The sequence below is a fragment of the Vicia villosa genome, linkage group LG7 (assembly GCF_029867415.1).
Source record: "Vicia villosa cultivar HV-30 ecotype Madison, WI linkage group LG7, Vvil1.0, whole genome shotgun sequence".
NCBI lineage: Eukaryota > Viridiplantae > Streptophyta > Magnoliopsida > Fabales > Fabaceae > Vicia > Vicia villosa.
Window position 1 is genome coordinate 104,483,204 of NC_081186.1, and position 27,532 is coordinate 104,510,735.

The 27,532-nt window shown below is 33.5% G+C and overlaps 3 protein-coding genes across 3 annotated transcripts; all 3 read left to right on the top strand.

Moving 5' to 3' along the window:
• The first annotated feature begins 2,134 nt into the window (after positions 1 to 2,134).
• On the top strand, positions 2,135 to 5,971 carry LOC131616346 (probable lipid-A-disaccharide synthase, mitochondrial). Its single transcript, XM_058887653.1, has 8 exons — positions 2,135 to 2,445; positions 2,533 to 2,632; positions 3,564 to 3,669; positions 3,755 to 3,978; positions 4,074 to 4,152; positions 4,232 to 4,470; positions 4,962 to 5,188; positions 5,319 to 5,971. The coding sequence occupies exons 1-8, from the start codon at positions 2,195 to 2,197 to the stop codon at positions 5,515 to 5,517; spliced, it is 1,425 nt and encodes a 474-aa protein (XP_058743636.1). The 5' UTR covers positions 2,135 to 2,194; the 3' UTR covers positions 5,518 to 5,971.
• Positions 5,972 to 6,404: 433 nt separating this feature from the next.
• On the top strand, positions 6,405 to 8,827 carry LOC131616347 (RPM1-interacting protein 4-like). Its single transcript, XM_058887654.1, has 4 exons — positions 6,405 to 6,608; positions 7,500 to 8,057; positions 8,181 to 8,369; positions 8,460 to 8,827. The coding sequence occupies exons 1-4, from the start codon at positions 6,603 to 6,605 to the stop codon at positions 8,487 to 8,489; spliced, it is 783 nt and encodes a 260-aa protein (XP_058743637.1). The 5' UTR covers positions 6,405 to 6,602; the 3' UTR covers positions 8,490 to 8,827.
• Positions 8,828 to 9,695: 868 nt separating this feature from the next.
• LOC131616348 (NADH dehydrogenase [ubiquinone] 1 alpha subcomplex subunit 2-like) lies at positions 9,696 to 11,549 on the top strand. The gene is made up of 4 exons (XM_058887655.1): positions 9,696 to 9,843; positions 10,288 to 10,380; positions 10,522 to 10,628; positions 11,275 to 11,549. The coding sequence occupies exons 2-4, from the start codon at positions 10,295 to 10,297 to the stop codon at positions 11,376 to 11,378; spliced, it is 297 nt and encodes a 98-aa protein (XP_058743638.1). The 5' UTR covers positions 9,696 to 9,843; positions 10,288 to 10,294; the 3' UTR covers positions 11,379 to 11,549.
• Positions 11,550 to 27,532: the final 15,983 nt, after the last annotated feature.

Genomic DNA, 27,532 nt, shown 5'->3' on the forward strand with positions numbered 1-27,532 from the left:
TAATTATATAAACACACTAATTACTTCAAGAGTCAAAGTGTGTTGAGTTCAAAACCTCATGACGTCACATGCATATTCTTCAGAGTTATAACATGTTTTGCAAAAGCCTCATACTTGATAGAAAACGTTAGAGTACTTAAACTATTCTCTAAGATATCATGTAATGTTATCATTAAAACCTAGAACCAGATGCAGGGCCAAATCTTATTCTTACAATTGTATTTATAGAGACATCATGCATGGCAATAACAATGTTACTACTATTCTACTTGAACACCCAAATGCCTCTAGATTTACCACGTACATCCACATAGGGAACACTCACATATCATTCTCTATCCCATAAGGATTTGACCTTATGAAAGCTAATGTATGTTCCCATAACGACTAAAAAATATTGGAGAGTGTTTTCTAATCAAATTCATCATGTGTCTTTTAGCCTTATTATTATAGGTTCCTCGAACACTCTAGGAGAACACTGTGACTTCTTTGAAACCTAACATAGATAGTCAAGTTGATGGAGATGACAAAAGAAGTCTCAGACATGAGACAATTTACGTGGTCAACTCTCATCCAATAAGAGTTTCACGAACAACTTCCTCTTCTAGAGTAGCCCCCTAATCCATAATGCATTGGTTATTTCCATCTGTCTAACTTGTTGTCGATTCAAAATGCAAAATATTGTATCGTGTGATGGTATTTTTTTGGACAAAAAATTTATAAGCAACATTTGTAACATCTATTGCAAATACATAATAAGATTATGAGCTAGGCACGTCATCAAACCTAATCAACTTTTATTAATTTTACAATTTTTATGCACATGTTTTAATGAATTAATGGGTAAATTTTTTTTTTTGAATAAACTAATAAATAACTATGGATCATATTTCTAATTCTAATCAACAATAACACATGATTCAAATCAATGACATTTTTCTTTAAAAATTAAGCCTGTGATTCGAATCAAGACTTAAACATAATTAGAATAAAATATTGAAAAGTCACGCTTTTTGATCAAACCCATTCAATTTTCTTTTTCTCTTTCACTTGTCCTTTTTTTTATCATTTCATCTCTCTCAAACATCAAACCCTTGAGCAAATTTTTTTATTCATTCATTATCATCAATCATCATCCCATTCTCATCATTAATCATCAATCATCATCCCATTCTCATCATTAATCATCAATCATCATCCCATTCTCAACCCATTAGCTCATCATCATCATCAATGACATCTCAAAACACTTAGACGAAACTCATTAACAAGAAACAGGGCAAAAGACCCATGGTATCTTCTTCTCCTGCACCAGTGCCAAAGAAAGCAAGAACCAAAATTCAAGTGAGAAAAGCAACATCTGATGGAAGAACCAAGAAGAAATCAACCAGAGTTCAAACTACTGAAGCATTATGTCACAAGGTAAAGCATATTCTCCTTAAGGTTAGTTTACAACTTTATCAGGACAATTTTTTGAACAAACCCGTTAACCCTGAGTATTAGGCAGACGCTTCTTCGAAAACTGAGTTGAGAACTAAATTTTTGCAACCATTTGCTGAAGCGAATTTGTTGAAGTTTATTGGTTTGAAAAAGAAATATAATCCTGACTATGTGAAAGCCTTCTACTGCAATTTGGTTGTAACTCCTGTTGGTCTTGCGAGCAGATTTAATGATAGACTTGTTAAGTTTACTATATCTGATTTTACAAATTATCTTGGTTTGACTTCCAGTGGTGCTGGAATACCTGTAAGTTTACTTGACTATGAAAGATTTTCTTTTGTTATATTTATTTCTAAATTTGTCATTGAGAATCAGCTATGTCAAATTTTAGCATCAGTCAATTCAAGTTTGACATGAAGTTATTGCATTGAACAATTGTTAGATTTTGTATAAAAAAATTGAAGAATTAGGGTAAAACTGATGGAAAATCAAATTCAAATTAAAAATTAATTTAAATTATCAAAGTAAAAATTATCAAAATAAAAGATCAAATGTGCATTTAAGCCTATTAATAAAAAATTATAATTTATAAATAAAATATTTAATAATCAATTCAAATTAAATTATATAAAATTGAATAAATATTTTTAATTAATATCACAAATAATTTTATTTTTGTATGATGAACATTTACCATTCGGGACTTCGGGTATACCACCAAGTTGAAGAAATTGCAGTGTTCAACTGAGTTGCAATGTTTGCTCCAAAAGCTTTGATTTTGTTTACAAGAAAATGGAAATTGAAACCACCCAACACTGTTTTGAGCTTTTCTTCGTCTTCACAACACGTCAAGTTCAAAGCTCCATTGGATATGGCTGCAAGAGACGGCGAACTTAGGGTTTTTCTCGTTGCCGGTGAAGTTTCCGGTGATTCCATAGCTTCTCGTCTAATGGCTTCGCTTAAGCTCCTTTCTCCTTTCCCTGTTCGGTTTTCTGGCATTGGAGGGTAAACTTTCCTTCTTCCTTCAACAATTTTAAATTTCGTTGAGAAATTGTGTTCATTGATGTGATTTGAATGTTCAATATATTTCAGGACTAAGATGAGAAGTGAAGGATTGCAATCTTTGTTTCCTATTGAAGATATCTCAGTAATGGGAATTTGGGAACTATTGCCACATTTGTATAGATTCAAAGTGAGTTATGATCTCTGCAGCACCGACACCTCTGAAACCAACACTCACACATGTAATTACATTTTATTTATTCATTTTTTCAACGTCGTGTTTCCGGTGTTTGTATTTCATAGGTTCTGGTAACTACATTGTAAAGAATAAGAACTATGAGTAATTGTTTTATGTTTTGGAATTATGGGGTGTTTGAGGGATCACTGATCAACTTAATTTAGTCATATAAATAAGAGTTTAATTAATAAGTTGTTTTTCAAATCCAAGGAGTGAAGCGATAAACTCTTCATTAACTTTGTATAATATAACTTGTTTTGCGAGTATGCTTTCTTGGATAGACTAGCTGAAAATTGTATGCTTTCTTCAATAGACTACGAAAGTTAGCTGAAAATTGTATGATTTCTTTGATGACTATGAAATTGTATGTTTTTTTCGATAAACTACGAAAATTAGCTGAAAATTGTATGCTTTCTTCGATAGGATACGAAAATTAGCTGAAAATTGTATGCTTTCTTCGACAGACTACAAAAATTAGCTGAAAATTGTATGTTTTCTTCAATAGACTACGAAATTGTACGCTTTCTTCGATAGACTACGAAAATTAGCTGAAAAATGTACGCTTTCTTCGATAGACTACGGAAATTAGCTGAAAATTGTATGCTTTCTTCGATACACTACGGAAATTAGCTGAAAATTGTATGCTTTCTTCGATAGACTACGGAAATTAGCTGAAAATTGTTTATGTACATATCGTAAGTTATTTCTATAAGCTCTTCCAAACACTTATACAAGTGCTTATGTCTTAAAATGAACCAAATAAGCTTTACATACTTGATTGCTACTATAGCTTATGTGTTTGAGGACCTTTGACCTTTTTTTGAATATTTTTTAAAGCTTGTGTGTAAGTAACACATGTGTATTCTGTGTTTTTAATTCTTAGGTGAGACTGAACGAAGCTGTAAAAGCAGCTTCTCTATTTGAGCCTCATGTTGTATTAACAGTTGATTCCAAGGGCTTTTCTTTTCGGTTCTTGAAGCAGCTAAGAGGTACAGATACTAAATTAATGTACACATGTTGGTGGATTTGGTATTTAGAGGTATGTTGTATGCAAATGGGGAATGCGTTTTGCAGCTAGACACAGTCAGCAAAAGTTGCATTGGCCAGCACATTTTCACTATGTAGCACCATCGTTCTGGGCATGGAAAGGAGGCGAAGAAAGGCTCGGAGGACTTGCGGAATTTGTGGATCATCTGTTGTGCATACTTCCAAATGAGGATAAAGTTTGTAGATTGAATGGATTATCTGCAACCTTTGTAGGGCATCCTGTTTTGGAAGACATTATGGAGTTGAATTTGGTACGAGCTTTGTAGTTTCTTAGGACCTTTATGTGTGACATATATTTGTATAGTTATGATTGAGTTTTGTCGGTAACTACTGGATATTTTTTCAGATAAACAGTCCCTCAATCAATGAATGTAAGGCTGAAGGAAATGGTGAAGACTTTCGAAGAAAACATGAAGTTCCTCCAGGTACTTCTAAATTGTCATCAACCACAGCTCCACAAGCTTGATAGTTTGCTTTATCATCTTATAACTTTAACTTTAAAAGGAGCCACTGTTATTAGCTTGCTTCCTGGAAGCAGAGTACAAGAAGTCAGTCGGATGCTTCCCATCTTCGCAAACACAATGGAACTACTGAAAGACAATGTTCAACAGTTGATGACAATCATTCATGTTGCACCTAATGAACATGTGGAAAACTTCATTGCCGGTGCTGTTCATAGATGGCCCGTCCCTGTTGTATTGATTCCTGGTGGAGCTACACACATGAGATATGATGCTTTTAGTGTATGCCCCATAACAAAATCTTTTCAGCTCCTTTTGTCAATACTTATAGCAGTAGTAGAAAACTGGTTTAATACTTGTGAATTGTGATATCTTCTCCTTACGGTTCATTGTACAATGATCAGCCTCTAGCTTTATCAACTTCTAGTGTGCGCTTAACTGAATACATGAATCTAAATTTAATAATATCAAAATAACTTCTAATATCTTAGTTTCCCTCTTTATTTTATGTCGATCTTACTCAAACCAATAGATGTTTATACCATATTATTTTAAATCGACGCACATGTTAGGTTAGGTAGGACCAAAGTACTTTGTTTTTCTTCCACTGGAGTTACATTAGATACAATAAACCAACAATGTAGGTATATCTGTATTTATTTTGACTGAAGCTTCCATTATTGTTGATTAGAACTGTGTTTAAATTCTTACAAATCTGTACATGAAGGTTGCATTTTATTTATGCCTAGTTAATTTGAATGAACACGTTACAGGCTAGTAAAGTTGCATTGTGCACATCCGGGACAGTTGCTGTGGAGCTGCAGCTTGCACGTTTACCTTGTGTTGTGGCATATCGTGCCCATATTTTGACTGAATGGTTTATTAGGTACAAAGCCAAGATACAATACATATCACTTCCCAATATTCTTTTGGATTCAGCCATTATTCCCGAAGCACTCTTTCAATCCTGCAAACCGGCAAACCTAGCCCTATTGCTCAAGTAAGACTGAAACATTATTTCATTAGCATTACTAATTCTGAATGTCTCAAAAAATCTTATAATATGTTTGTCACAGGAAGTATTTCTCCGTTTCTCGTATATGACATTAGGTCCTGCCTTTATTTTGCAGAGATATAATACATGATCGTGCTTGTCGAGAAAAACAAATACTTTCAGCACAAAAGTTCGTCAAGCTTTTAATGCCTTCAGATGGAATAAACCAGAACCTTGCAAAGCAAAGTTTGATGGGAAAATGTCCTGATTACAGTCCAAGTGCTGTTGCAGCATTGACTATATTAAACTATGGGAAGCCTGTGATTCATGACTAATGAACAAGTTTATGTAGCATTGAGTTTTATTACTACCGGGTTTAAGGTTTAGAAATATCTCAATATAAAAAAAAAACCACCACATCGTGTCCCAATAATTTATAATTTTCAATTATTCTATACTCTATACTTCATGTACTTTTTCTATAGAAAAATAAATACTGTACGTACTTGATAGTGATTGATGGCACTGAAACTGTCCACAAACTTGAACATGCCACGCATTTTTATTTTTAATTTTTATCAATACTTACGTCATTTTAATATATGACGATATAAATCCACCAACTTGCAAGTTGCCATGAATATCCAACCACCAAAACGTTCGCATTAATATTCAACTATACAAAACTATTATTAAAAATCAACCATGCATTTTATAAAAAATAAATAAACAACTAGAAAAAAAAAATCCCAATAGACATCACTCAACTATTTAGAGAAATTCAATGACACCCACAAATTTGATTCTTCTATGTTAAATAAGTCTTTATTAGAGTCTCTTTTTATGAAGTTATTGATTTTCTGTAGTCACGTAGTCATCCATTGATAATTGATTGATCAAAATCAGATGGCTGCAATTAAAATGTTAGACAATTCGATTAAGATCAAATAACTAATAAGATATCTAATTTTAATTAGACGATTATCAATGCATAACTGCGTGTGTACAATATATTTTGTAGCAAAACCTAGTCCATATAAGTTAACATTATTTAACTTTTTATGAAAAAAATAATTATACGTCTCAAATTACCATTCATTTCAAATTATTGAAAATATAATTAGTCAAGTTTTTATTTTTTAATATAAAAAACTTATTGCCTTGCATGACTTTGACATGGAAATTACAGACACAAAAAAGAGTAATAGTCAAACATTACCGGTGGCGCCGGTCAACGGTTGATAAACCTCTTTCTAAACTTCTCTCTCTCTTGCTTGGTCATTCAATTTTGTGGAGGAGCTTTTTGGGTTCTCTTAGTTTTTTCTTCTACTCCAATTGATCCAAAAAAGCTCAACTTTTATAATTTCTTTTTGGAGAATTTTGCTTTCAAGTTCTTGGTGCCTTTTCAACTACAAAGGAAATGGCAGTAAGTTTTATTTTTCATTCTCTTTTATATATTTTGTTGTTTTCATGCTTTTGTTATGTTCTATGTTCCTATGATTGTTAAGAAAATAGCGCCTGTTCATCTTCTTTTGTATATTTTTTGTTGTAGTTGTTGTTATGTGAGGTTTATTTTCATCTTCTATTGCTTTGAAATAGTTGACCAAAATTAGACTTTAATTTCTCTTGGTCAACTTTGTAATTTCTCTACAGCTAGATCAAACATTAATATCTTGCTTTTTTTTTGGCTTGTTAGAATCATGAAGCAATTGAATTAGAATTAGAGTCATATTGTGTTAGTTTTCTAGGTTTTTATCAATATGCTAGTTTCATAGTAAAAATCATGTTTTTTTAAAAAAAAATCTTGGTATGCCCTTGCAACCAACTAATTCAAGGCACTAATCTTACCGTCCATTTGTGGGACTCGTTTAAAATCAGAGCAAAACTCTATATGGATTTGACCCAACACGGATATATATGTATTTAGCGGAATTCGAACTTGAGACCTTGAGAGAAGCACACTATCAGAACCCTAGACCAACCCGTGGGTTGCTGGGTTTCTAATTTAGCTTCGCTTGATGAATACTTAAAAGGGAGTTTATATTTCTTTTGATCATAATTCTTTTACTTGTTTTTACTAAAGTATGAATCAATTACTTAGTTGATAATTAATAATCATAATTCTAATTGGAAGTGTGATTAGTTATAAATTTTAGTTTTTGATTGAACAAAATTTGTCAAAACAAGATGCTAGTTGAGATGTACTTTCACTTTGGTCTTTTCTTTCTTTATTAGTCAAATCTTAATCTGCAAATTCTTAGAGATGTTCTTTCACTTTGGTAGTATACTGAATCTTGCATTGTTGACAATTTTGCAGCAACGTACTCATGTACCAAAATTCGGCAATTGGGAGGGTAGTGACAATGTTCCTTACACGGCATATTTCGACAAAGCTCGAAAAGGTCGGACTGGCTCAAAGATGATAAACCCAAATGACCCCGAGGAAAATCCTGATTTAGTTTTTGATAATTCATCATCCGAACAACCACCTTCGTCCAAATCCAAACCCAAAGTCGATTCAGATGATCTATACGGAAAAGGATCAGCGCGAGCAACAATTGAGACACGTAAGAGTCTCGAAGATGGTGATCCTAAGCAATATGCTGACTCTCCAGCTCGTCATGACAATGTAGGTAACCGGAGTTCCAATGACTCTACACCTCGTCTTGGAGTAGGTTCTGCTGATAACCGACGAAGACCTTCAAGACAAAGTACTGCTGGGTCTGAATACAGCGTTGAACGTTCACCCCTTCATCGTCAGGCTAGAGCTCCGGGAAAAGACAATCCTTCGTTGGAAACAAAGAATTCTTACGACAGCAGTCACGGTACACCAGGAAGATCTCGGTTAAGACCAGTTAATCGAGGAGACGAAACTGTTAGTTTTTTTTCTGCTATCTTATTTTATTACCATGCATGACATGAATAGTAAAAATGTGCATAACTCAGATGAAATTTTCTATTGCAAATTTGTTCTGATTTTAGCATTGTGATGTTGTAGCCTGAGAAAGGCGCGGCTGTTCCAAAATTCGGTGAATGGGATGTGAGTAACCCTGCATCAGCAGAGGGCTATACTCACATTTTCAACAAGGTGAGGGCAGAGAGACAGGGTGGGCCCGGACATGCATCCGGCACACCTAATGAGAGGCCGCATGTTATCCGTAACCAACCTTCCGATGGCAAAGTCCAGGTATGCCTGTAGTTCTTGTTTAACACAATGTTTTTAAAACCGGACTAGAGATCAAATTGATGATTATCTTTGTACTCTTTGCTTCTCCAGTGTTGCTGCTTTGCTTGGGGAAGAAAATGATTTGTGGGAAAGTTTGAAGTGTATTTTGTGAAAAGAAAAGAAAGTGAAAATAGTGTTGTGACCTTGTGAATGATCATGAGGTTTGTGTTTGTAAATATCCAAGGTTTCTCTTTCCAAGCGGGAAGATATATCATTGAATTGCATCTGTCATATAATTACTGTGTCCTTTTTCGTTTCATGTATGTTTTTTCTTTCGGCAAAAAGGCGACAATTTGCTTGCAAGATTGTGATTTTTCATATTTTTTTTGGCCTTCTATGGCGTTACCGTTATGATCTTACTATTCAATTTAACTGTATTTATTTGTTCAAGATATATAAGAGATTGATTATGTGTTCAAGTGAAAGGTGAACTTGTGTATTTTAATTTGGAAATGATTCAATAGCAAATTTTTTACAGAAGATGTTGCTATGAACTTGGTAATCACTTCCATAATCAGCTGCAGATGCAGACAGAAAGATGAACTTTGTGTTGAGAATATAACAAGTGTGAGTGTTTGCGCTAACACTTTGTAAGGCAAATTTATCATTAACAACTCATAGGGTTGATATATCATAACATGGACTAGTTCCATTAAGGGACCTAGGATGGCTTTCAAAACAATGTCCTGGGAGAAAGTTCTTGTGGACCTTTGATCTCTTGACAAACCAACATGTTTATCTGAATCAAAGTGCATTTGTGTTATAGGAAGGAGAAAGAGTCAATGTGCATTTGTATGTATGGATATTTTTAAATTGAATAAAAAATTTAAATTCTTTTTAATAGCAACAAAAAAGAAAAGAAACAATAATAACAACATGAGAGTTTCATTGACCCGTCGAGTGGATATCCGCAATTCCGCACGTATGTTCGGGTTTTGTTGTCGTGTGACAAATATCACCTCTTAAAACATTTGAACTAAACTCAAAGGTAGGACTCACTTACTTCATTAATTTATGTAAATAGATACAAAAATTAAAATAGAAATCAGATTTCCTCGATGTGTAACTGTATAGATTCATTTTTAAGTCGAGAAGAATTACAATAATGTTTAGAATTAAGTTCGAATTCAAATTTTTTGATTAAATTAAAAGAGATGAGATAAATTGATAAACCGGTTTTAAAATCTTTAATAATTTTTGAGATAAATTATGAAAAGAAAAATCATTTAGAAATATTTTCTTTGGAAATTTTTTGACTAAAAAAAATTAAATAAAAACATTTTAACAATTACGAAAACCCTTAATTCTTTTTTTTTTTTTAATTTACAATTCTTAACAACACTCAGCTTTACCCTTTATCAATCGCAGTGTCAACTGATCGGAAACAGCAGGCGGAGTTGTTCTTCGGCCATCAGAAACAAAGAAATTCGTCCAGGTATTTTCTTCTCCGATCATTTTCCGATTACATCTCGATTTGTTATTTTTCTTGTACGAGGGTTTAGCTTAAAAATTAACTTAATTGAAATCTGAATGAACCCCAGATTCTGTTTCTTTTGAAGATTTCATGTTTTCAGATTCAGTTAGCATAATCTTACCATGTTCCTACAAATTAAAAAGGCCAAATGTCAACTCTAACTAACTTCTGTTACAAATATAAATTCTCCTTAAACAATGGGTGACAAACAGTATGACAGGGTTTTGTTATGTTGCAACAGATAGGCTTGGGCGTGAATTATTTGAGAACTATCTTTTTTTATGTTTTCTTCGTTATAGTTACTCAATAATACAATAACCTTCATGAGCGCACCAAGGATGATGTAGAGTAGGGTTTAGATGTCTGATGAGATAAAATCTCATAAATATTTTAATTTTTATCTAGGAAAACAATGGCATGGAGAGGACATCTTTCAAAGAACATAAAAGAGCTTCGGTTTTTGATGTGTCAGACATCACCTGCAAGCTCATCTGCAAGGTTGGATATATATATATATATATTTTTCTTCGGTGTTTCGGATCTAAATATATCTTTTGTTTTCTTTTTGACTAAATCTCATACATATTTGAATACGAGCTCTGAATCCTCTGATAATCTTTTTTCTTTTTGTATTCTTAGGGAATTTGTTGAAAAGAATTACAAGGAGCTAAAGACATTGAACCCAAAATTGCCAATATTGATACGTGAATGCAGTGGAGTTGAACCCCAATTATGGGCAAGATATGGTATCACACGATCATCTCTCTTAATTTTCATCAATTTTTATTCAAATTTCTTGCCCCGAACTTTGCGTTCACTTTCTATACTATCTTTCACATGAATTTTCCACCTTAGTTTCAAAACGGGGATTTTTAGAAAATTAACATCAACACATTGGCATTGAATATATGCTAACCATCATTTTACCATTAATTTCATTTCGAGGGCTCTTAAGTTATGAGAATATAATGGTATCAGCAGCATATGCATAAAACTAAATTTCAATATTATCCCAATTTTAACTTTTATGCACGACAAATATGGGTTGTTTTGAGTGGCAAAGAGTACTTTTATTTTATTCCCTTCGAACAATATCTCAAATTCAGTTAGAAGAACTTTGCTCTTAACATGACCCAACTTGGATTAAGAAATAAAAAAGAGAATAAGATGTGCATATTTTAATGCCAATTCTGTTGCAATTGTTACTTTGGATAAATTTGCTTATCGTCAATGGCTTTGACTGCGATTAGAATGTACTAATTTTGGTAATACTTACTCTGCAAATTCATTGTATCATTGACAAACTTTTCTGATTATGGTTCATCGTTTTCATTCTCATTATTTTTTTTACCCCTTCTCTGTTTGATACTGTGATTTGTTCATTAATACCAGATTTGGGCGTTGAAAAAGGCATTAAACTGGAAGGCATGACAGAGCCACAAATTTCAAAGGTGCTTGAAGATATGGTAAAAGCTGGAGAGGCTTTCAAAGCTTGATATTAATCTTTTTGTTCACCCTCTTAAATGGAATAAATGTTGCACTTGTTATACCAGTGTGGCTCTTGGTCATTTTAAGAATGAACCTCTTTTTGAGTTTAAGTTAAAGCTCTCGGTTATGCATTGTCAGCACATTTAACCTATCTAAGATAAAATATTTTGAGTTAAAAACTTGTTTTCTGAGCTTTACTACTTTGCTATCCTTTCTTGTGGGGATTATTATTCTAATTTACCATTAGAAATCAAAGGAACTCTCAAACCTCGACAATGAACTATCAATCTCAAACCTTGACATTGATCTCTTAAACCTTGACAATCATCTCTCAAACCTTGACAATGAACTCTCAAACCTTGACAATGATCATATGAATCTAATTTCAAATGTATATTATAAATCCCCAATCGTATCTCATTATTATACTCAATAACTCGTTGAGGCTTGAGTTTGATAAAAATTGTTCCCTTCAAACACCACAGGTTCAGGGACAACGGTATTATTATGACTTAGGACAAAGGGTTTCATAGTCTCTCGAGCAAATTCATCACCTTTATAATAAGAAGACGCATAAATCATTTGATAATATTGTCCGTTGTTGTTGGAGTTGTTTTCTGTAATGTTGAACTTGAAGTTGTAATATAGTGCACTTGTCAATGGTGAGATTGGCCTCTCATGTTAGATGCCAAAGAAATAAAACAGTACGCAAACAATTATAAGCGCAGTAATACACAGGCAGATCTTTATGTAGAGTTTCATTGATGATGATTTCTCACAACTTGTAGGCGAAGGTCTAAGCTGTTATGGTGAAATATATATAGGAACAACAAGTGTATCGTTGTTTGTTTTGATTTTTCTTTTTTGTGTGGTGTTTTTTGTTTTTCCGTCTTTGTGCGATGTTCATTTCTTTCAAGTTGAAAGATGAGTTTTATAATCATAGTTATTTTCGTAAGCATATGCAATTTGCTGTGCCGTTCTGTTTTGTGCTATTAACATGAATGCTGTGAGTTTGTTTCAGATTCATCCTTTTTGTTTTTGGAGATTTTTAATTTGTATTGCAACAATATACTCTATCATTGAATCATTGAATGAACATTTGTTTTAAGTAAAAAATAAAAGCAAAATCATTTGCAACAATAATTTTTCATTCGTTTTTCACCTTCCTCAATTCAATTCTAACAAGTAATAAATAAATAATTAATTCTTTAATTTCATTGTTTTACATATTAATTTATTGGACTCTTTTGCAAATTTACAATGATTGCCTAATTCTTTCTTACTTTAATCAAAACACCACAATTTTCAAAACAAACTTTCATGTTTATGACTATTTTACCAGTGTTTTAAATACCGGACCGTACATCAAACCGGTGAGGGTATTGGGTCACTGGTTTATTGGTCGAACCATTGGGTCACTGGTCGAACCGCATGACTAAACCGGGTTAAACCGGATAGGGTATTAGGTATAAAATCTGTCAAACCGGAAGATTCAGTCCTACAAAATATAACTAGTATACTTAAATTTTTTTGAAAACATCATATTATAAAAAAATTCACAAGTTCATAATTTAAATTCAAATTTTACACATAGGTATCACACACAATCCAAGAGTACATAATTATAAAATATAAACAAAAGTTTAATCGTAACATAATTTAATTGAATAATTTATAACAAAATAATTTTAGTGTCTACTAAATTTAATTTCAATAAAAGAAAAATTGTTTCAATGTTGGGATCTCCTTCTTCAATATCAAAATCATATGTAACAAAATCAACCGCATCTACAACCATTTTTTAATTTTTTTAATTTTATTTTTAATTTTAATTTTTAATTAAAATAGTCAAAATAACATTGTTTTAATTTTTTAAAATTTAAAAAATTTAAAAAATTTAAAAATGCATTTAAACCACCGGTTCACAAAAACCGCCGGTTTTCCCGGTTTTAGCGATTTACACCAGTTTTGACCGGTTCACACCGGTTCAATGATATTCCCGATCCAGCTATTGAACCAGACCGGTTACCTGGCCGGTTCCCGGTTCGATCGGTCCGACCGGCCGCTCCGGTTTTTAAAACACTGTATTTCACCGTCTCATTAAAATTAATCCAAATTTAAACAACATTGACACATAAAATTGAAAATTTGAAATCAATCGTCTTTATTATATTTATTTTATAGATTTAAGGAATCAACTATATATACCAAATATTTAACATTAGAAATTTAAAAAATTATATCAAATCTTTTCATAATATTTATGGGTATAAGACGATTTAAAATATTTTTAACATAATAACATATGAAATAAATTAATAATAAAATAAAATAAAATCTGTTTTTAATGACAGAGTGAAATATAACCAAAATATTACAAAAGAGAGAAGAAATATTCTACTAAGAATGTTTCTAAATAACACAGTTTCCTCTCAAATAAATTATTGTAACTCAATCCCAAAACACAGTTTCCTCTCAAATAAATTATTGTAACTCAATCCCAAATATAAGAAAACAAAAATAATAATAAAAATAACCTAAATACTAGTTTTTAGGTAATTGACATAAGGGTTAAATGCAATTCACCACCTGCCATTAGGGCGTGTTTCAGATTTGCCCCCCTGAACTTTTTTTTTTAAGAAGACACCCTTATAAAAGCGTAAAGTCAGTTTCACCACACCCTTTTACTACTAATGCTGACTGGGCTTTGACTGCTTTGCTGACATGGCAAAATTGAATCAAAATTGAAAAGGGATTAGGGTTGGGTTACGCGAGATAGCTTCACGTTCTCCTTCTTCCCTTCCTCTGTGTGAACTCGACGGCGGCCGGAGCAATCACGAATGCGCGGCGATGGCACGACGGCGGAGGGCTTATCCTCTCCATTTCAGTCCTCTCGTCTCCATCTTTGATCTCAACTCTCAACGGCGCGGCAATCCAACTCTCGCTCTCTCTCGCGAACGCACATCTCTCTCGATCTCATCATCTCCCAGGTTGCGATTCTCTGTCGGAGCTTCTTCAATATCGACGGTGATGAAGAGAAATCCAGATAAAGCTCCAAGATCCGGTAAGCTTCGATTCCGTTTTTCTTCCCCTCCCTCTGCAATTTAACGTTTGCGATAGGTTGTTGTTGTTTGTAGATGAAGGTCTGATGCTGCTTGCAATGTTGTTGTTCGCAGTGAAGAATGATGAGGAGGATTATTGATGAACGAATGAAGCGGTTATGACGGTGATTGATGTTGATGAATTTGTGAAGAGGAACTTACGCAGGAGAACGGTTCAGAGAGAGCAGAGAGAAGTTTCTTTGAGAGTTTTCTGATCGGTGAAGAAAATGAGAAGAGGAAGATGAAGCTCTGTTGAAGATTTTCTAGATTTTTGATGGAGAATGAAAATTGTTGAAAATTATTGGAGAGTGAAACTTGTTGGAGAGTGAATTGATGAGGATTTTTGCAGATTGTTGGAGAGTGAAACTTGTTGGAGAGTGCAAAGAAACACAAGAAAATTTCAACACAAATCTAGATAATCATGTGGAAATCAATATTTCCAAGCTGTTACAACAAAAGTGGTTGCTACAAAGACAAATTCTTTCAACAGAATCTCTCTCACGGATCTGAGTTTTCCAAGTAAGATCTTTCAATCTCTTTAGCTGGTTCTAATCTGTATGTTTTCACACTGGCTGAGTTGAAGCTTATTTCTCAGACTTTTCTCTTCAACGAATTTTCTTGGTGAAGGAGGGTTTGGTCCTGTTCATAAAGGTTTCATTGATGATAAGGTTAGGCATGGCTGTTAAAGAATGGCTGTTAAAGAATGGCTGTTAAACTTTTCTGGTTTTTATTTGCAGATTCTTGATGGAGAGTGAAAATTGTTGAGAGTGAATTGATGAAGATTTTTGAGAGTGTGAAGATTGGTTAAGAAGATAACACAGTCAGCAAAGCAGTCAAAGCCCAGTCAGCATTAGTAGTAAAAGGGTGTGGTGAAACTGACTTTACGCTTTTATAAGGGTGTCTTCTTAAAAAAAAAAGTTCAGGGGGGCAAATCTGAAACACGCCCTAATGGCAGGGGGTGAATTGCATTTAACCCTTGACATAAAAACCAAAATTTAAAAGCACATAAACTAGCCCAATCTCTCGATCTCTGGTGTTTAGTGGAGCATTTAGTAACATTGAAAATAGATTTTAATTTACCATTAGAAATCAAAGGAACTCTCAAACCTAAACAATAAGCATATGGAAATAATTCCAAATCTAAATTATAAAACCCTAACTTTGTCTCATTGTTATACTCCATAACTTGTTGAGACTCGAGTTTGATCAAACTGTTCCCTTCAAACACTACAGAATCAAGGACAACAGTATTCTTACGAGCTAGGACAAAGGGTTTCATAGTCGCCACAGCAAATTCATTACCTTTATAAGAAGAATACGCAGACATCAATTGATAATATCGTACGTCGTTGTTGGAGTTGTTTGCTGTAATGTTGAACTTGAAGTTGTAATATAAAGTGTTGTCCATGGTGAGATTGAACTGTGTGATTGATGCATCTGTTACCTTGAACTCGATCGGCGAATCCTCATAGAAGAAGCCTGGAATTGAAATTAAAATTAGGAACAAAATCATAAGCGTAAGCCATGCAATCCACATGCAGGCCGTTTGAGTGATGCTTTGTGATAACTTCATAGCGAAAGAATGTCTACGAGTTACTCATGGTGCAACATGCTTCCGTGTATGGATATATATAGGAACAAAACAACAATATATAAATCAGTAAAATGTAATTAATAGACTTTTATTATAATTTTAAATTTTATCAAATTATTATATTTTTCATTCTCAAAATCAAATCTTACCCGAAATTAACAAATCAAAACTAATCCTAATTCAAATTAACCAATAGTGACTCAATTTTTAAAACATTATTTATAGAATTTATTATAGTTTAAATTAGAATCAAAATCAATATGATTAAATCTATCATATAAGAAGTCTCGAAAAAAAAAAAAAAAACTATCATATAAGAAAATCAAAGAATTGTCACGATTCTCATGCTGCCACATCAGCATGCTCTTCCATGAAAATTCCACATCACGTTCGACAGTTTCAACCATTATCCTACTGTTTCATCCATTATTCTGCAGTTATAGCTTCTGTTTGCAGTTACACTTTGCCTCTTCTATTTGCAGTTACACGTTACACTTTGCTTCATCAATTGTTATGTCCATCCAAGTTCCAAGTTCTTGATCTTTACCGTTCCCTCACAATTATGGGCCTAATATTTATACATCAGTGGTAACTTCTGATTTTATATTACCTTGTAGTGTCAAAATCATCGAATATGGAGGTACTTTTGATTTTCGTGTTTTTTCATTATGTTGATGAAATTGAAGTTGTGATTCGTTTGATCTGTTTGTAGATTGTGTTATTCGCGTTTGTTAGGGTTGTCATGAACCGATCAAAGCAACACGTTTTCGGCGGTGTGCGATTTCAACATGGTAGATCTGTGGTGTCTGCATCCTTAATTACCCTTAAGCGAAATGATTGGTAGGAGTGGGTTGACCAACTAATCAGTGACGACAATACTTTGACTTCTAATTGGAATGATATTCTTGCTGATAATATTCAAGATCTTGAGCCAAAGGTTACGGTTTTCATTTCTTTATGACATGATGTACAATTTGTTAAATCCTGTTGGCAGGAGCTGAAAATAAAAAAATAAGCCCCATTGAAGATGTTTCATCTCTAGATTTAAAAACGTAAGTAAACTATTTTCTAAAGGCAAGTCTCACTCTTGAGACATAGATTTTGTGTGCAAAATTTAGAATCATCGTGCTAGGGTTTGAGTCTCAATAAATTGTATTCCAAGCTAATGTCATGATAAGCGTTAGGGTAGAATATTTGAGTTGTAAATATTCTACGATCAATAGAGTTGCTACTGAAGTTGATCACTAGAGGTTAGTGATTAAGATAAAGTGAGAGGGGACGTCATATTTAGGGGGGGTCCTAACTAGAAAATCATTGGGTAGTGCTAGGAAGAGACATTAAAAAACACTGGCTTATTGTTCCTATAAGAATACGTGTACTAAGCTACTAATAGTGAATTTCCTTTCTTGAGTAGGGTTCCCTCCAGACATAGGTGTGGTTTCACCAAACTAGGTTACCAATATCTGGTGTTATTTATTGGTGTGTTAAACATGGTTTAACTTGTTGGACCACTTGTTTCAACGTTGTGTTCGACATCTATCCTCTCAGGAGTAGAATTTCAATTGGCATTAGAGCAGAAACCTTGTTCTGTTTGGGTGAGCTCCAGAGAGAATATTTTTTGTTCAAATGGACAAGACTAAAGATGAATATTTACTTATTTCAAACTAATTCAAATTAAATAAATATTAATTAATTTAATAGTAATTTGACTAATTGTTAAAAAATTTAATGAATTTAAATTAAATAATCAATTAATTTTTAAAATTATTTAGTTAATTCAAACTAAATATTAATTAGTTAGTTTAATAGTAATTCAATTAAATATTTATTTATTTATTTTTATTTGGTTAATTATATTTAGGATTTATATTTTATTTTATTTTTAAATTTTTGTATTATTTAAATTTAGTAAATATTTATTTGTTTGTTATTTGAAATAAGTAAATGTTTCTTATGAATTACTCCTCAGTTTTTTATTATAATTCGTTTTGGAAAAAAAATTTGTATTTAAATATAAGTCGTTTTACAATTTCAATGAATAATTAATGCTATTTTTCCTATTATATCCTTAAATATTTATTATTCTATCTCCTTTCAATTATATAAATTTATCTTCCACATGTCATTAATGAAGGATAATTTTGCAAAAACCTTCATAATTTCTCATTTTCATACAACAATTATTATTTTTCTTAATCTGTGTGAAAAATCTAAAACGACTTATAATAAAAAACGGAGGGAGTATTAACTTAAGTATTCATTATTAAGAATAGTAACTATAGAAATTAATTTGTCTAGATGTAAAGTTACTATTATTTAACATATATATATACATATATATATATATATATATATATATATATATATATATATATATATATATATATATATATATATATATATATATATATATATATATATATATATATATATATATATATATATATATATATATATATATATATATATATATATGAGGGTTATATTGACTCCAAGATTCTACAAAATTGAGCCTAAATTAATTTCAAAATCATGACACTAAATCCAAAAACAATTTACAACCGTGTTCTTACATAGAATAACATTTTACTAAAAATATTTTAGGTTCAAATATTAAGAATGTATCATTTAAAATATTTTACGATTCTTGAATTTTTTAATACCAAATATTTATAGAATTCAAAATTTTCTCCACCATATGAAATTCAGAATATTATATTAATGTTCCATCAATATAATTAAATGAATATTAAACGTTTCATCTATATGATTAAATGAAAATATTACGAGTGTATGATGATATTCATTACAAGATAATATTAATAATGAAAAACAAAAAACAATAAAAAAACAAAATAAAAAACAAGTTCCCATATATAAAAAACCAAAAACAAAAAACAAACCTAAATACTAATTTTTAATTAATTGACTGAAAAACAGAAATCTAAAAACACATAACCTAGCCAAATTGCTCGTATTAAGATGAGCATTTTGTAACGTTGAAAGCAGATTCTAATTTACTATTGAAAATCAAAGGAACTCTTAAACCTCGACAATCAGCATATGATTTTAATATCAAATCTAAACTATAAAATCCCAACTGTGTCTCATTGTTATACTCAATAACTTGTTGAGGCTTGAGATTGAGCATGCTATTCCCTTCAAACACTATAGACTTAAGCATAATGGTATTGTTATGACCTATGACAAAGGGTTCCATAACCACCACAGCAAATTCATTACCTTTATAAGAAGAAATCGCAGTGATCATTCCAATATTCTCGATGTTGTTATTCAAGTTTCTTGCGGTGACGTTGAACTTAAGATTATAATACAAGGTGTTGTGGCTTGTGAGATTGAACTGTGTAATTGAAGCATCAATTATGTTGAATTCGATTGGTGAAGAATCACGACTCACATTGTACAACATAATAATTGAAAAGATCAAAAATGACAACACAAGTCCGGTATTGGCAAAGGCGTCTGCAAGTTTGCGGTCCTCATTGACTGTGATCTGTGATGACTTGTTAGGAGAAGATGGTATAGGTGACATTGAGGAGTTGTTAGGGTTTAGGGTTTCTAATTCAGATTGGTTGGATATTGGGAAGTTATCGTGCAACATGCTTCAGTATATTTATAGCTATATAGGAAAAACCACCTTCAAATAACTGAACCCTAGATAAAAGGATTATTTTATAATTTTAAATTTGAATTTAAATAAAAACTAATATCAACTCTTACTAACAAATAAAAACTAATATCAAAAACAAAAAACCAAAACCGAATAATTTGTAACTTCAGTTTTTAGTTATGCATATTCATCCTCTCACCTTCTTTTTTTCCTCTTCTATTTCAACTAGTAGTAAATAAATAAATAATATTGAGATTTTCTATTTTAATTATTATTTAATTTTTCTATATTTCAAATTAAAGGACGACATCCTAATTTTTTATTATTTTAATTTTCCTTATGTAGTTATTTTTATAATCAGAAGTGATTTTGTTACTAAGACTGTAGGTAGAGGTATTTTTTGATGAAGCCAAAAACAAACCGTGTTAAATTTTTCGATGAAGAACTTTAACATTCTTTGTTATTTTTTTTAGCTAGAGTGATTTGTCTCTAAAACGGTAGAAAGAGGAATCCAAATTATCTCTTCTATAATTTAAAAGTAAAAAATTACTTTCAGACAAATAGTTTGCAATACTTGTTTGCCAATGATTAATCTTGTATACTAGCCTTTCACATTCTTCCTTCTTATTCCAACTAGGGGTGGGAATAGGCCAGGCCGGCCTACAGGGGCCTATAGCCTAACCTACTTAAGGCCAGGCCAGGCCATGCCTATTTGATAAAAAGGCCAGGCTTGGGCTTTTTTAAAAGCCTATTTAATAAAATAGGTCAGGCCTAGGCTATTAAAAAAACCTATAAAGCCTTGTAGACCGGCCTATATTTTCATATATATTAAAATTAGTCTAAATATGTTGGCCTATATATGCATATATATTAGAAAAAGCGTTAAATAGATTGGTCTATATATGCATATATATTAGAAAAAAATGCTAAGTACGTTGGTCTAAATGTTCATATATATGCGAACTATAAGGCTTCTTAAGTAATATGAATTAATTGAAAACATTAATAAGAAATAGGCTTTTAAATAAGCTTTCAGGCCAGGCCAGGCTTTTAAAAAGGCCAGGCCAGACTGAAAAAATGAGCCTATAGTAGGCCATAGGCCAGGCTCAGGCCTTATAAGTTTATCGTAGCCCAGGCCTAGGCCTTATAAAGCCTAGCCTAGCCTAGCCTATTCCCACCCCTAATTCCAACCAATGATAAATAAATAATTAATTATTCAAATTTTATATTATAATAATGTTAATAATAATTTAGTTCCAATATGTTTTAATGAGTTTAATTTTTATGCAAGTGTAAAACTTTTTACACAAGTAATAAACTTTTTACACAAATAACAAATAACACATCGTAAATGTTTTTTTTTTAAAGCAAGAGATATATTCAAAAGAGAACAACAATTCTCAAACCAGATACAAGAGAAACTTGATCAAAAGACCGAAAACAACATTACACGCCAATTGCGATTGAAGACAAGTAAAAATAAGGATTTCTACTAAATTCATAGAAATTGCAATTGGGTTGCCCAATTTTCCCCATAAAAATCCACCTTCAAATTAGCGCTTTAACGCCCCAAACAATATCAGATATAGTCCACGCGTCTTTCCTAAACACGATGCCGTTTCTAGTTATCCACAAATACCAACAAGTCACTAACCAAGCTACACCTTCTTTTCCCTCTCGGACCAAATTCTTTCTCCCTTGTAAGCACCAATGCAAAAAAACTCTCCTTGAAGTTTCCTTTCTTATAATCTCCCATATCCAACCATTCTGCTACATCTCTCCAAACCAAATCCACAGCAGAACAAAGTAAAAAACTATACAGTGATGATTCTTCCCTAAGGCCACAAAACACACACGAAGAGTTAGAGAAAGGCACAATACCTCTTTTCGTGAGCGCTTCTCTCGTCGGGATTTTATTAATGAAACATCTCCATTCGAACACCTTAATCTTAATCGAAACATTTTTCTTCCACAGAATTTTAAACGCCGAATCGTATCTACCTGCTGGACCGAACGGAACGCGCGCCCTGCACATAATATCAACACACGATTTGAAAAAAAATAAGTCATTTTTTTCTGCCATCCACTGAACACGATCCACACTGTGCTGAGTCGGGACAGAGTTGTCCAGAGCATGCTGCAACCGCCGCGCATCAGCGGCAGCCTGTTGGCTGGAATTGACGTGAGCAACCACTCCAAAATCACACCAAATCCATTGTCCATGAAGCCAGCCTCCCACCGCAGCAACAGAAACCACCTGCAGATTAGATACAGAAAAATGCAGCGGAAATGCCTCTTTCAAGGCTCCCATGTTCGTCCAATTGGCGTGCAAAACAATGTTCGGTACCCGTTGCCCACCTTCACTTTGCAATACGAATTAAAATCAAACGTCTTATGTAAGGACAAAATGTATGCCCACCAAACAGAGCTAGAAGCCACTCCCTTTACTTTTCCTTCTCCACACACCACCCTAAGATTTATATCTCCGTATCTCGCCTTTAATATGTCATACCATAAGTAATCGGAATCAACCAAAATTCTCCATTTCCATTTATTTAATAATGCTATGTTGAGATATTCTATTCTTCTAACTCCCAATCCTCCTTGCTCCTTCGGTAAGCAAACTTCTTTCCATCTCGCCCAATAGATACTTTTATTTGCTTCCGATCCCCCCATAAGAAGTTGCTTTGAATTTTTTTCATCTCTTTAATCACCTTCTTAGGAGCTTTATAGAAAGATAGGGTGAATATCGCCAAACTTCCCAATACCGACTTTATGAGCGCGAGTCCCCCTCCCATGCTAAGAAACTTACCTTTCCAAGAGGCCAACCTTTTCCTCATTTTCAAAATCAACGGTTTCCACGTTTCCACCCTCTTTGGATTGCATCCGATGCAAATACCCAAGAATGTGAACACCTTGTCCTCCTTTCTACAACCCAAAATTAGTAGCCATATCCATGAAATTGTCGCTTATGTTGATTTTCGGCTTAAATTCCTAACCTTAGGGTTATGGGCCTTGGTTTTAGTCTGAGTAAATCTGTTCTAGGTGTCTGTTTTGGTTTCCTGTATGGCTGATGTCGTGCACCACGTGAGATGCCACCCAAGCCAATTAGCGCCACCTCAGATGCCACCCAAGCAAAAGTTGATGCAATTAGCAATAAATGGACGAAAAAGACTAACGTGGACCTTTTTGAACAATTAAAGGGCCACTTTGGAACTTTTTAAAGATAAGGGATTAGAATGGACCCCGAGGTATACTTAAGGGACCAAAAAGAGTATCTAGCCTTTTTTTATAAGCAAAATTGTAATAACACAATATTATATAATGATCGAAAATTTTGACCTATAATATTTGTTGGAAATCCATCAAAATCTATGATGAATTTCTATCAATCTTGATGAAAAATATTTTTATCACTCACACAATAACAATGAAAATAAAAAAGAACATTTAAAGAAAGAAAGGATTATGGTTTCTACAGAGTTTCTCTCTGTCCACAAACTATGTAAATTCTCTTATTTATTTGCAACTACAAAATTCGGTGAATATAATTGTTCTCAGAAAACCCTTATTCTAAGAAAGCCCAAAACTACAAAAGCCCAAAATATATATTAACCTAATTCTAAGAAAACCCTTATTCAAAATCCTATCTAGCAAACTGCCTAGGTATTTCAACACCTCCTTGTATCTGTCGAGTAACCTACTTTGACGCAAGAAATTACACATTCAACGCACCACCTAATTCATTGTGTCTAAGGCTAAGCTATCCATATTCATCATAGCTCTTAGTTTTCTGAATACTTCGACCTGCACTCCCTTTGTAATGATGTCTACAATCTGATTCTTAATTTTGCAGTGTTTCAAGTTTATCTCCCCTTTTGCTACTTGGTCTCGAAGATAATGGAATCTTATTTTGATGTGCTTGCTTCGACCATGTGCTATCAGATTATTCGCCAGGTTGATAGCTGACATGCTGTCGATCTTCATTGTAATTGCTTCGTGATCTTTACCTGTTATCTTTTTTACCAAGTTCACCATCCATGTTGCTTGATATGCACAAAGAAAAGTAGCTATGTACTCTGCTTTGCATGATGATAATGCCACTACTGGTTCCTTTCTCGAACTCCGAGTAATTAGTGTACCACCTAACATAAACATATAACCTGTTGTGGATTTTCGATCCTTAACATCACTACACCAACTCGAATCAGTGTATCCCACTAACTTACATTCTTTTCCTTTATCAACAGCTGGAAACAAAATGCCATAGTCGAGAATTCCTTTTCGATACCTCAGTATCCTCTTTGTTGCTGCTAGATGGGATACCTTTGGCTTCTGCATGAATTTACTTATCATACCTACATTGTATGCTAAGTCAGGCCTCATGTGAAAAAGGTATCTTAATGACCCAATAACTCTTCTGTAATGAGTTGGGTCGATATCACCTTCATCTTTCGACGGTTGCAGTCTTGGTTCTGCCGGTGTCGAAGTTGAGTTGCATTCTTTCATCTCAAATCTCTTGAGAATTTCTCATGCATATCTTCTTTGATGCATCATCAAGCCTCTATTACTCTTGTAGAATTCGATGCCAAGGAAATATGAAATGTCACCCAGATCAGAAATTATGCTGGGATATCAATATTTTCAGTATGTTTCTAATAACATTAATATTACTAATGCTGAAACTTTAATTATTATTTTTTTTATGAAAAATGTGAAAATTATGGCGGTTATGACTGCTATAATCTGCTACTACTAAATAAAGAAAAATACGGACATTTGTGGCAGTTTAAACTCCCATTATTTACAAACTATAAATCGACGTTTCATCCTTGGGTATGTTATGGAGGTTTGTATGGCGTTTAATGAAGAACCCCCATTAATTACGTAGCGGCAGCCAAATCTATGGCCCTTTTTAAAAATGCCATTTTCGTAACTTATGGCCGTTAAAACCACCTTAATAACACCTAATTAGCCGACCCAATTTCCTTCTTTTTTTGTAGTGCTCCCAATTTTGCTTAAAAAACTCATGGGAATACCCATCCGGATCAACATTTTTATTACCATCGCAAGACCAAATTGACTCCTTCACCCCCTCCTTCGAAAACGGCCTTACCATCCACTTACTATCTTCCTCGTTTAACCTTTTGAAAATAAGACCTTCGGGGACAGGTCAGTTCTCATTGCCTTCTTTAAAGAATTCCTCAAAATGAGATTTAACAACACCCTTTATCTCCTCCATTCCTCCCCTCTTCCATTCTCAATTCTCCCCTTCTACTACACTTATTGCATTTATTCTATTCACATCCTTCAAAGAATTGTGGAAAAAACGAGTGTTCTTATCCCCCTCATCCAACCATAGTTGCTTGGACTTCAATCTAGCCATACTTTCTTTCAAGTTTAAAGTGTTCCAAATCTCTGCCGTTGCTTTGCTCCTATTAACTACCAATTCCTCTATGTTACCAACAAAATGATCTACCAACAAACTATCCAAGTCGTTAAGATTTACCACTTGTTGGCGCACCTTCAAATCGATCCATCCAAAGACGTTGCGGTTCCATCCTCTAATCTGGTGCCTTAGACACTTAAGCTTCTCGTACAAAATAAAATCTCCTCTCCCTACAACATTGATCTTCGCCCACTCCTCCTTAATGAAAGGCTTGAAAAGCTCGTGCTTGAACTTGACATTGTTGAACCAAAACGGTTTTGGTCCCTAATCAACCTTGCCCGAATTAAGCCAAATTGGAAAATGATCGGAAATGTCATTCTTCCCTACCCTTTGATCAATCACATTCCAATCTTCAATCAACTTTTTGAATAAAAGGAATCCATCGAGCCTGCTCATAGCCTTCCCATTCCCTCTAAACCAGGTGTATCTCCCCCTACACACAGACATCCACCAAATCCATATCCACAACAAAACTTATGAAATTTGCCATGTCTCTATTGGTGTGAACTTCCCCCACTCCTAATATTTCATCTCGATGGCTTACTTCTTTGAAATCTCCTCCAAGGCACCACTCTTATAATACCGTATTTTGTTTCTTCTCTGTCAATCTACGCCTTAACGACCCTCTAACAACCTCATTACAGGGGGCGTATATATTGACAAAATTATACACCCCTCCTCTCGACAGAACATTTATGCCAACATACCAAGGCCCTATAAAGTTGTAAGAGAATTCTTCCCCCACATAATGACCATATGTAACACCCGTATATTTTAATTTTTAATTTAAATGGAAATTTAATTTAATAATTAGAATTATTGGTGGTTTGTGGGATTTAATTGGAAGAAGGATGGTTTATGGTGTTGGGCCAAGTGTGGTGTTAGTAAAGAGGGGGTACTATGTTAGTAAAGCCTTTACTAATTAAAATCTATTTTTCATAAAAATAAGGAATTGAGGAAAAAAGGAAAATAGAGGTGGAAGAGGAGCAGAAGAGTAGAAGTGCTGATACGTGAAAGAGGAACAGAAGAGGAAGAGGGCTAATCAAGATCCTTGACTAAGGTAAGGGGGGACTCTTCCGGTTAATTTCTATTATGTGATTATGGGTAATGAGATGGATTAACGTATGATTCGATTCGATTTGGTATATTGGGATTTGATATTGTTAGGTAGGTTATGAATTGGGATAATTGATGAATTTGTATAGATTGTTGGTTATTGCTGTGTTGTTTTGATGTATAATGATGTGTGATGAGAAATTCGATGATTATATGCTTGTATGCGATGTATGGAATCGTTTTTGGGTGAAAAGGATGTGAAATCGCGGAGTCTGAATGTAGACCCGTAATTCTGCAAAATCGCCAGGTCGCGCCGCGAACCACTGTTTGCGCCGCGAACCGTTGGGCAGAAAACCAGGAAGTTGTGATACGCTCAGGTCGCGCCGCGTCCATGTGTTGGCGCCGCGAAGGCGTAAGTTTTTCTCGTTTCGCGCCGCGAACCCGGTTGGCGCCGCGTGCTGTAGCGATAATTATTTTCTTTGAAAAATGTAAAAATGTGTAACTTTCAAACCGTAAGTCCGTTTTAGACGCCGTTTTGGACGTTGTTCCTTAAATTGAATGTTCTACCATATAAAATAAATATAACAACAATAACTTGATTTTCTTTTGAAAAGTATCGTTTTCTCCAAATGTGGTTTATTCTTGTTTTGTATGGTTGATGAGGTGCAATGGTTTGTTGTTTGCATAATTGAATAGGTGCAATGATGGGTGTTGTTATAATGTGATTGCTTCTGCTTGTTATGCAAAATGGATGTTGTTCATGGTAAATATGGTTATCATGTGTCTTGATGAATGATGATGTAAATGCTCTGTTGTTGTTGGGTTGATTTGTTGTACTTGGTACACGATTGTGAGGGGTGTTATTGTTGTTGCACTGTGTGGTGAATGTTTTATCTGTTATGATGTCGTGGTTGTAAATGGTAATTGATATACATATATTGTTGATGTAAAATATGTATTTATTTATGGTTGAGAAATAGCATAACTGTGTGTGGCTATTGATTATCGTGGTAGTTGATGATTATGACATTTGGTTGTTTAATGTTGATGGTGAGCATGTTATGGTTGATACATGCATTTCATAATCATGTTGTGGGCTGTATCCCTTATGGTGGTGGGACAGCGGTAGCTAATTCCCATTGTGTGGAATTGGTGAGAGAAGTAGCCGAATCTTTATGGTGGTGGATCGGTGAGATGGGTTATCCCATGTTTGGTACCACATGCATTTAGTTGCATTTGCATTAGGCTGTTGTGTATAATTATAACATGAATGGAAGATTGTCCAATGTTATAATATTTGATGACGGTGTAATTGTTATGGTGTTGTCTTT

What these genes read in the sequence shown, in the direction of transcription:
- LOC131616348 (XM_058887655.1), top strand. Translation starts at nt 10,295, where the DNA reads ATGGCATGGAGAGGACATCTTTCAAAGAACATAAAAGAGCTTCGGTTT. An exon ending in CCTGCAAGCTCATCTGCAAG is followed by an intron (nt 10,381 to 10,521) that starts GTTGGATATATA and finishes TTGTATTCTTAG; the next exon opens with GGAATTTGTTGAAAAGAATT. An exon ending in CCAATTATGGGCAAGATATG is followed by an intron (nt 10,629 to 11,274) that starts GTATCACACGAT and finishes CATTAATACCAG; the next exon opens with ATTTGGGCGTTGAAAAAGGC.
- LOC131616347 (XM_058887654.1), top strand. An exon ending in TTAATCGAGGAGACGAAACT is followed by an intron (nt 8,058 to 8,180) that starts GTTAGTTTTTTT and finishes GTGATGTTGTAG; the next exon opens with CCTGAGAAAGGCGCGGCTGT. An exon ending in CTTCCGATGGCAAAGTCCAG is followed by an intron (nt 8,370 to 8,459) that starts GTATGCCTGTAG and finishes TTGCTTCTCCAG; the next exon opens with TGTTGCTGCTTTGCTTGGGG.
- LOC131616346 (XM_058887653.1), top strand. Translation starts at nt 2,195, where the DNA reads ATGTTTGCTCCAAAAGCTTTGATTTTGTTTACAAGAAAATGGAAATTG. An exon ending in GTTCTTGAAGCAGCTAAGAG is followed by an intron (nt 3,670 to 3,754) that starts GTACAGATACTA and finishes TGCGTTTTGCAG; the next exon opens with CTAGACACAGTCAGCAAAAG. An exon ending in AACCTAGCCCTATTGCTCAA is followed by an intron (nt 5,189 to 5,318) that starts GTAAGACTGAAA and finishes TTTATTTTGCAG; the next exon opens with AGATATAATACATGATCGTG.